The sequence below is a fragment of the Spermophilus citellus genome (assembly GCF_964194105.1).
Source record: "Spermophilus citellus genome assembly, chromosome: 4".
NCBI lineage: Eukaryota > Metazoa > Chordata > Mammalia > Rodentia > Sciuridae > Spermophilus > Spermophilus citellus.
In genome coordinates, this window is record NC_138185.1 from 135,628,456 (window position 1) to 135,639,254 (window position 10,799).

Below are 10,799 nucleotides of genomic sequence, written 5' to 3' on the forward strand. Positions count from 1 at the left end.
TTCAACATTTACATAACAACCCTTAGCAAACCAGGAATAGAAGATAATTACTGTAACCTGATGAATTTATGTTCTAGAAGCCCACATTAAACTCTATAATGGAGAAACTAATATATATAAACTTCAAGGGCCAACAAATCATGGATATTTATTATTATCCCTACTGTTTAACAATTTACATAAATATCATCCTAGCTGTTGTATATAGTATTAAAGATCCCAGCTAAAAGAGAAAAAAATAATTCTAACTAATAATGTAAGAAAAAAAAATTTAAAAATTGCAAAAGTCTCATTACTTGCAGATGCTATGGTCAACTACCTACAAAATAGAATTGAACTATTAGAACTAAGAGAGTTAAACAAGTTGCCAGGTTTTATCAACTTAGAAAAATTAATAATATATTATTTTTATTATTATTATTATTACATAATGCAAGTTGAACCAGGGTACCTTACCACTGAGCTACCGTTGCAGCCCTTTTTAAATTTTATTTTGAGACAGGGTCTCACTATGTGCCCAGGCAGTCCTCAAACTTACTAGCCTCCTGCCTCAGCATCCCAGTCACTGGGATTATAAGTATGTGCTACTGTGTCCAGCTTTAATATTATTAATTATATAAGCAATAACCAACTGAAGATATAATTAAAATAAAAACTACTAAGTATCGGATAATTTTTTAAAACTCTTTTGTTGAAGGATTCTAAGATAAAGAAAAGTACACAAATCATAAGCTAATAGCATGAGAAATATTCACAACAGAATACACTTCTATAACCAATCCCCAGATCAAGAAATGGAACACACTGAACATTATCAGATTGCAGAAGCCCTTCTCTCCCTTCCAATGACTAAAGAAGAGCCAGTACTATCCTCACATCTAGCACTGGGTTAATTCTGTCTGTTTTTGAATTTTATAGAACAGATTGCTATGTAGGTATTCTTTTTAAAAACTGAAAAAAGCAGGAAAAGACCCAAAAGATTCTTCCTTTTTTGGGCACACTATTTGTTTTCATTATTATGTTATCATTGTTATAATACTTCTCAAAGCAGTCTATTATCTACAGTTCTAGGAAACCTCAAAAGAGTCAAAAGAATCTGAGCTTTGATTCTTTGCCTATTATTTTTAAAAATCTGGAAATGGGGCTGGGGTTGTGGCTCAGCGGTAGAGTGCTTGCCTAACACATGCGAGGCCCTGGGTTCAATCCTAAGCACCACATATAAATAAATAAATAAAATAAAGGTATTGTGACAAGTACAACTAAAAAATATTTTTTAAAAAACCTGGAAATATTTCTAGCAATGTATTTATTTCAAAATTTCAAAAGAACAATTCTGATACCTCTTATAACTCAATAAAATTTTACTTTTCTCCATTAATTATATTTTCCAAGGAGTTATACACAAAGACAGGGCAGAAATAGATTTACTAAAAAAGAAAAAGGAATTATAGATTGCCGCAGTCTGGCTAGGCACAATTCAGGAGCCACTTGTCAAAAGAAACGAACTTTATTTTTAGAACCACACACGCCAAACAAAACAGCTCCTCAGGAAAAACCTTCAGAGCCCAACTGCCACCACCGGCTTCCCACAAGCCTCTCCACTTCCCTTCCTCCTCCTGCTCTTAAGACCAATTAGCTGGGTCGCATGGGCGGAGCCAAAAAAGTCCTCCAATGAGCAGCTCCGTGGTCTGAAAGGGCAGGGAAACAGCCCAATGAGCATCACCGCAGAGGAGCCAATCAGTTGGCAGCTAGAAGTTGCTGGGGCCGCTGTGAGCCAATCATCAGCTGGCAGCTGGAAGTTTGCTGGGGCCCCTTCGGCTTTGGCTCTCAACATCTCCCCCTCTCTGTTTAAACAACAAGCATGTGGCTTAGGGACCGTGCCTGCCTTAGGTTGTCCAATAGTACATATGGTCCTTACCCGTTATCAGATGAGCTGACCTCAAGGCGTCAGCCTCCTGTCTTAGGTTGGTACCATTGCAATTGGATCTTACCCGTCACTGACTACCAGTCCAGTATACAGCCACACCTGTGGATAGGTCTTTGTACCAGCAAGGGGGAGGGGGTGAGGTTCTTTGCCTCACCTCTGTTGGCTCCCAAATTTTAGCTGAACGACCATGACAAGCAGAAGGGAGGAAGATACACCAAGCCAATTGATGGCTCCTTTTGCAAAAATTGTACCACCGATGACATCATCAGCAAAAATACTCCAACACTACCACAAGTCGCTGCACCAACAGATAGTTCACAATGCATACAGGTGAGTTCACAATGCATACATTGTCCAGGCAAGTTCTGCAAGCAGTTCAGTGATGGCTATTGCAGAAGCTGTAGATTGGTTTTATCTTTGTCTTCACCAGCACTGGGATGAAGATAGGAATTCTGGCAATAATGGTTAAAGAAAAAATTATGTAACATTCCAGAAGGCACTAAAAGAAAACAATTTTCTTAACAATGTAACTTATCTTGAACAGAATTATTAAATATAATGAAAAGGAAAGGTGAAAGTAAACAAACAGATCTGTTAACCTCCTTTTTTGTTCATATATTAAAACAATCCTCAACAGCTGCTTACCCAATTTAAATTAAATCATTTAAATTACGTGAAAAAAAAAATTAAACCACCATAGAGGGTACTCCATTATCAAAAAACGAACAAGGACCAGGTGTTTATCCACGATATTGTGGAGAAAGGCATCGGGCTCCATTGCCAAAAAATGGACAGGGGGGCCCAATGATCCAGGGCCCAAAACCACAAATATACGGAGCACTGGAGGAACCCAGCATCCCCATCAGGGTAGTGCCCAGGACACATTGTCCATTAGATCCCTCATCAGACAAACCAGAGGGAGCGCAGGGTTGAACATCTGCGCCTCTGCCAGAGCAGTACTAACTCCAGAGATGGGAGTTCAAATCATTCCCACAGGGATAAAAGGACCTCTTCCCAAAGGAACAGTAGGCTTATTATTGGGACGCAGCTCTTCTACTCTAAAAGGACTTAATGATAAGTCCTAGGGTAATTGATCCCAATTATGAAGGTGAAATAAAAATTATAGCCAGTTCTCCAAAGGGTATATCAGTAATTTCACCAGGAGATAGAATAGCACAGTTACTAATAATACCCAGCCTACATGATAAATTTTCCAGTCGTACTGTAGAAAGAGGTTCCAAGGGATTAGGCTCCACAGGTGTAGATTGGGCTATGCTTTCTTTAAATTTAGATTCTCGCCCCATGCTAAAACTAAATATTCAAGGACATGAATTTAATGAGCTACTGGATACAGGTGCAGACCTTAGCATCATCTCTCATCAAGATTGGCCAAAACATTGGCCATTACAGGGCTGGGGATGTGGCTCAAGTGGTAGCATGCTCGCCTGGCATGCGTGAGGCCCGGGTTCGATCCTCAGCACCACATACCAACAAAGATGTTGTGTCCGCCGAGAACTAAAAAATAAATATTAAAAATTCTCTCTCTCTCTCTCTTCTCACTCTCTCTTTAAAAAAAAAAAAAAAAAAAAAAAACCATTGGCCATTACAACAAGCCACTCAAACGCTTCGAGGCCTAGGAGTGGCGACTAATCCCCATAGAAGTGCAATGGTATTAGATTGGAAGGATCCTGAAGGATGTGAAGAAACTATACAGCCATATGTATTGGATCATCTTCCCATAAATTTATGGGGACAAGATGTCCTAGATCAATTAGGTTTGACATTAACAAATAACATCAACCAAAATACACCCACTATTATGACTAGACAAGGTTTTAGGAAAGGAAAAAGATTAGAAAAACAAGAACAAGGTACAGGGGCTGGGGATGTGGCTCAAGCGGTAGCGCGCTCGCCTGGCATGCGTGCGGCCCGGGTTCGATCCTCAGCACCACATACCAACAAAGATGTTGTGTCCACCGAGAACTAAAAAATAAATAAATAAATATTTTAAAAAATTCTCTCTCTCTCTCTCCCCTCTCTCACTCTCTCTTTAAAAAAAAAAAAAAAAAAAAAAAGAACAAGGTATAGCAGCCCCAATACAAATAGATCAAGGAACGGACAGACATGGGTTGGATTTTCAGAAAGGGCCACTGAGACAATAAAAATTACTTGGAAATCAGAAAGACCAGTATGGGTTCCTCAGTGGCCCCTGACTAAAGAAAAGATGCAAGCAGCCCATGACCTGGTCAAACAACAATTAGCGGAAGGACATATACAACCTTCTGTGTCTCCCCATAATACTCCCATTTTTGTCATCAAAAAGAAATCTGGTAAATGGAGATTATTGCAACATTTAAGAGCCATTAATAAAGAGATGGTTATTATGGGACCTGCTCAATCGGGGATTCCTCAATTGTCTGCTTTGCCAAAAACTTGGTATGTTTTAGTTATAGATATTAAAGATTGTTTTTTTTTTCAATTCCAATTCATCCTAAGGATAGTCCACGTTTTGCATTTACTATCCCTGCACTGAATCATGAAGGTCCTGTCCTGATCAGAGAAATGAATGCAAAGTACTCCCTCAAGGGATGGCTAACAGCCCAACTATGTGTCAAATTTATGTTAACAAAGTAATCCAGCCACTTAGAAATCAAAATCCTGAACTACAAATATTTCACTATATGGATGATGTATTATTAGCACATAAAGATAAAAACACATTGCTAGAATGTTATGCCACACTTACAAACTTATTAAAAAATTATAATCTAGAGATAGCAATAGATAAAGTACAATTAAATTTTCCAATTAATTATTTAGGAGTTCTATTATCCTCAACCATGGTCCGTCCACCAAAAATTCAAATACAAGTAGATCAACTCAAATCACTTAACGATTTTCAAAAGTTATAAGGAGACATAAATTGGATAAGGCCTTATCTAGGTATACCAACAGGAGAGTTGGGACCTTTATTTGATATCTTAAAAGGCCCATCAGATCCAAATTCACCCCGCATGTTAACGCCTGAAGCAAGAAAGGCATTAAAAATCATTGAAACATATATGGAAAATATGCATTTGGATAGAATTGATATAAGTTTGCCTTTATTATTTATTTTACTACCAACAAAAAATATTCCTACAGGAGTATTTTGGCAAGAAGGTCCATTATTATGGATACATTTATCTTATTCTCCTAACACTATTCTTACTAGGTATCCTGAGGCTGTAGGACAATTAATACTCAAAGGAATAAAAGCAGCAAAGGGAGTGTTTGGAATTTCTCCCAATAAAATTATTACTCCATATACTATGAATCAAATTGATGAGTTAGCTAATGAGTTAAATACTTGGGCAATAATCATGTGCAAATCTAATGTTTCATTTGATAACCATTTACCATCTAATCCTTTATTGTCTTTTTGGTTATTGCATCCTGTAATTTTTCCAAAAATGACAAGAAAAACACCTATCATGAATGCTCCAAATATATTCACTGATGGGTCAAATAATGGTACAGCAGCAATAATTACACCTGATCAAACTTTTACATTTTTAGTACCCAAACAATCAGCTCAAAAGGTAGAGCTTAATGCAGTATTACAAGCTTTTGTGATGTTTAAAGATTCTGTATTTAATTTATTTTCCGATAGTCAGTATATAGTTAATGCTATAGTATCCCTTGAAGATGCTGGTAGGATTTCCCCTTCCTCTACTGTTTTTCTCTTTGCTTTCCACTATAAAAAGTCTAATCTGGGACAGAAAAGATCCATTCTTTATAGGACATATCAGGGCACATACAGGATTGCCTGGAGCCCTTAGTTTGGGCAATGATTTAGCAGATAAAACTACACATGACATACATATTTTCTCTACACTAGAAGAAGCTATGAATTTTCATAAAAAGTTCCATGTCAATGCTAATACTTTACAAAAGTGTTTTAAAACAACTAAGGAACAAGCTAGACAAATAATAAAACAATGTCAAAATTGTGTGACCTTTTTAACACAAGTTAATCTTGGAGTCAATCCTAGAGGACTGATACCTAACCATATTTGGCAGATGGATGTCACACACTTGCCAGAATTTGGAAAATTAAAATATTTGCATGTTACAGTTGATACTTCTTCTGGACTTTTGCTGGGGCCCCTTCGGCTGTGGCTCTCAACATCAGGAGGAGGGGAGGTGGAGAGGCTCGTGGGAAGCTGGTGGTGGCAGTTGGGCTCTGAAGGTTTTTCCTGAGGAGCTGTTTTGTTTGGCGTGTGTGGTTCTAAAAATAAAGTTCGTTTCTTTTGACAATTGGCTCCTGTATTGTGCCCAGCCAGACTGTGGCATTCATTAGCCCAATGCCTCCCTCTACAGCATCGAGGGCAAATACCCGGTATTCTATTCCTTTGATACCTAGTTTTGTTAAACCCTCCTCCTATGGGGAAATTCCTTTTAAAATGTCCTGTTTGTTCACAATTGTAGCATGTTCTTGGCCTGGCATCTAAAGCCTGTTTTACTGCAGCTGCCATGATTTGCAATTGTTCATTAATGTCTCTGGCATCTAAAGCCTGTTTTACTGCAGCTGCCACAACTTGCTCTTGTTCATTAAGGTCTCCACATAATTTAATATATGTGTTTAAATCTTCATGTTTCCATGGTCTAATGACTTCTCTGCTCCAACAATTTGCTTGCTCATAAGCCAGTTGTTTTAGTAATGGCATTGCTTGTTCTGTATTCCCAAAAACTCTGGTAGCTGTTTGAATAAGCCTATCTACAAATTCAGCGTAAGATTCATTAGCTCCTTGTATTACCTTAGATAATTGACCTTGTAAACCTCCATGTCCTTGTAAAGTCTTCCATGACCTAACCGCCTCTGCAGCAATTTGTGCGTATACATCAGGATCATATGCAATTTGTTGCTGCTGATCCTCATAAGGTCCCTTTCCTAACAACATATCTAGATTTCTCTGAGGATAACCAGCTGCTGCATTTTGCCTAGCCGTCGCCTTGCAAAATTCCTCATTGGCAACCTTCCATAACAGGTATTGTCCTCCATTTAGCACAGCTTTACACATATTAGCCCAATCTGCTGGTGTCATGTTCAAGTTGTTAATGGATTCGACCAAGCTTACAGTGAAGGGTGCTTGAGGTACATAGGTTGTTACAGCCTCTTTTAGCTGCTTCACTGTCTTGAAATTTAAAGCATGGTGAATTCACTGCCCTCCTGCCTCAAATACAGGGCATGTTAATACTTGAGATCCTGTCTCAGGATCCCAACTATCAACTGCAGGGGTTGGAGGCCTGCCAGCATATGGAGGTGGCCTTGTTAGTTGGACATTTATGTCCTCTAGTGATAGAAAAGTGTTAGTAGCAGTCTCCTGTTGTAATTTTTCCCCTGATGGCTTTTTCTGCTCTAAGCTTTCTTCCTCTATCTGACTAGCTCAAAAGACCTTCTCTTTTACTTGAATCTTTTCCTCTTTCTGACTAACTTGAGAGACCTTCTCTTTTACTTGAATCAATATGTCTTCTCCTTCCTCTACCTTTGTCTGAACTGAAGGCTTTGGACTAAGAAAACCAGATACCAACGCCCACAATGTCAACTGGCAGAGTTCCTGGGCTTTTGTTTTCTATTCTTTTTAAATCTTCACCATGATGGTTCCATTGTGATATATTTAACAACTCCTCCTTAAAAAGCCATGGGCTACATTTTTGTATTGTATCAACGTATGCCCTGACTGCTCTTGATTTTACTGGGATGCCTCCTTCCTCTAACAATTTACTTAACACTCTTTCGGTTTGTTTTTTACTAATTTCTGATCCCATATTTCTTTTTTTTTTTTTAAAGAGAGAGTGATAGAGGGGGAGAGAGAGAGAGAGAGAATTTTTCAATATTTATTTTTTAGTTATCGGCGGACACAACATCGTTGTTTGTATGTGGTGCTGAGGATTGAACCTGGGCCGCACGCATGCCAGACGAGCGAGCTACCGCTTGAGCCACATCCCCAGCCCCCCTGATCCCATATTTCTACTATAATACAACCCAACAAGATAACACCAAACAAAACCGAGACAGAATGAAATAAAAATGGAACCACACAAAATCATTGTATCAGCCTTTCTATCCTCCTGAAATGTCCATCTGTCCTTTCTCCCTATCTGTTCCTCAGACGCAAATAGTTTTTCCTCAGATGTGAGCGGTTTTTCTTTCGTCTCACTCATCTCCAGGGACAGGCAACTTAAAACAAAAGTGAAGCAAAACAAAAGAATAATCTTAAAATGGCTACCCATCCTCTCGCCCTGCCCTCAGGGGCGAGCAGTTTACCTTATCACTTACCCTCAGTCATTCCCCGTGCGGCCCACCAAATGCCGCAGTGTGGCTGGGCACAATTCAGGAGCCACTAGTCAAAAGAAATGAACTTTATTTTTAGAACCACACACGCCAAACAAAACAGCTCCTCAGGAAAAACCTTCAGAGCCCAACTGCCACCACTGGCTTCCCACAAGACTCTCCACCTCCCCTTCTCCTCCTGCTCTTGAGGCCGATTGGCTGGGTCGCGTGGGCGGAGCCAAAAAAGTCCCCCAATGAGCAGCTCCGTGGTCTGAAAGGGCAGGGAAACAGCCCAATGAGCATCACCGCAGAGGAGCCAATCAGTTGGCAGCTAGAAGTTGTTGGGGCCGCTGTGAGCCAATCATCAGCTGGCAGCTGGAAGTTTGCTGGGGCCCCTTCAGCTGTGGCTCTCAACAATAGATACTAGCTCCTTTCAGACAAGAACCTGCCTTGGGCTATATATAGACAGGCCAGCAAGTGTCTTGAAATTTTAATGAAAGAAACATGAATTCTAGATAATAGATTATTGCCCATAAAGCATCAAATGAAATGATATTTCATGGCCATTTTAAAATGTGTGATTCTGGGTCTATATCATGGCTATTTCTTTGAAACCTAAGATTTTTTGAAACAGTAATCAGAAAAGGAAACCACATTTGTAATAGATTATTATGCTTCTAGCCTTAAGAAATCTGATGCTAAGCTCCAATTACAGACATAGTGGTGGTTTTTTAGCCCTGTTGGTGCTTCAGAATCACCTGTAGAAGTCTGCCTGTTGGTTGGCAGATGGTTTCTTTAAATCAAAATGTACCTATCCCTCCTGACCTCGAAATCATAAGCTTTGTAAGAAAGGACTTGATATAAGTGCTTGCTTTAAAATTTCCCCCGCTGATTTGTCTAGTCAAGGCTGAAAACCATTAACAATTGACTGAAGGTCTGACTTCACATTATCTACATTAGTCACATGCCCATGAACTAAATATTAAAAATCATACAACATATGCCCATTTGAAAATTTATTGGTTACAATTTAAACTGGCATTCAAACTTAAGAACACAGAACTCTAACCTATTCTGAGTTCCAGACAGTTTCACTAACATTTGTTGTGCTTTACTTGGAAGATTATCATATATATAACTGAAATATGTGTTATAAAACTACACTAATTTTTTTTTCTTTTTTGTGGTGCTAGAGATTGAACCCAGGGCCTATGTGCATGCGAGGCAAACACTCTACCAACTAGCTATTATCCCAAGCCTCCTACACTAAAATTTAAGGTACTAAAATTAGAATTATTTGATTTCCTTGGACTTACTGCCAGCTACATAAACAGACTGCTGACTGTCAGAAATGAAACCAAGACATCCTCTTTATTCAACTCATTAACAACAAAAACCCTGCCTTATTAAAAATAAAGTGTTTTCATTTTCTACTTATTAATTCTCTCAAGTCTCTGCAAGCTAGGCTCTAGGCACATGAAGAAGAAACTGGGGAATAATTCTTTTCTTCCTGAAACAACATAAGATGAAAGACAAACCTCAGCCACAGTACTGCGAATACGATCCACCACCTGCTCAAAATCCACCAAACTGAAAAGTGGCTGCTGCTTGAGTCGATGTAGCTCTGCAGCAAAAGTGTCCTCCTGGTTTTTCAAAATGGATCCTGCGGAATAAGAAGGCACTGTCAACGGAAGACAGGACAGACAAGGTGTATCAGAGCAGATAGCAGTTTTACCCACTTCTCAGGCACTATGCTGCAATGACAATCCACAAGTATTTTCAGCCACTCTCTCTGACCAGGTATTCTTTGGGCCACAAAATATTACTCAAGAAGTACCTTTGAGGATGTGGCACAATGGGCAAGGAAATTCCTACCTTTTCTAGTCAGGTTCACATTTTGATTCTCAAACATCTGGACAGATTCTCCAACAAAGAGGATTTTTTCAGCAACCCTCACTGGAATGTAGGATGGCAAAATCTCTACCCGTAGGGAAAACTGCTTGAGAGATGGTGCCAGCATGTTCTCTTCCTCAATCAGGCGCTAATCAAGGAAATAATCTGTATCAGAGATGAAGTATGAAAAGGAGAACAAGGAAATACCTAGTAACTCTCTCAACCTGCGATTTATATTTATGTTTATATTCATAGAATGTAAACCTGAAGTTACATAATTCTTGGAGAGAGAGATTTCATTTTCAAGCAGCAGGATGGCATGGTGGAAATAATACTCTGCTCCAAGACATCTTCCAAGAATGTCTATACTTATTGTTTTTCAGAGTCCCTGGTATACTATAATACCAATGGCCTAATTTTCTTCACTTTCCACTAAACTATAAGTCCATTAACCCATTTTTTTTCCCCTAACCATCAGGATTTTTAACCCTGCCTGTATTTACTATGTAAAAACTTGGGCAGTTACATGAGCTTCTTTACTTGTATAATGCAAGAAGCTGGTCTTTATTTTTCCAGGTCTTATATACATATCTGCTCTGCTGGAGTTCCTCAGGCCTTGTCCCAGACCCTCTTTTTCTCTTGCTCTACACTCTTCTGGGATAA

At 39.0% G+C, this 10,799-nt stretch overlaps 1 protein-coding gene across 3 annotated transcripts in view; it reads right to left on the bottom strand.

Moving 5' to 3' along the window:
* TUBGCP4 (tubulin gamma complex component 4) overlaps positions 1-10,799 on the bottom strand; it is a 55,309-nt gene that overhangs the window by 21,611 nt on the left and 22,899 nt on the right. For all 3 annotated transcript variants that reach the window (XM_081292086.1, XM_081292084.1, XM_081292085.1), the window contains exons 8-9: positions 10,119-10,284; positions 9,782-9,906 (exon numbers count right to left, since the gene is read on the bottom strand). In XM_081292086.1, coding sequence (XP_081148212.1) covers positions 9,782-9,906; positions 10,119-10,284 — 291 coding nt within the window. The remainder of the gene's footprint in view (positions 1-9,781; positions 9,907-10,118; positions 10,285-10,799) is intronic.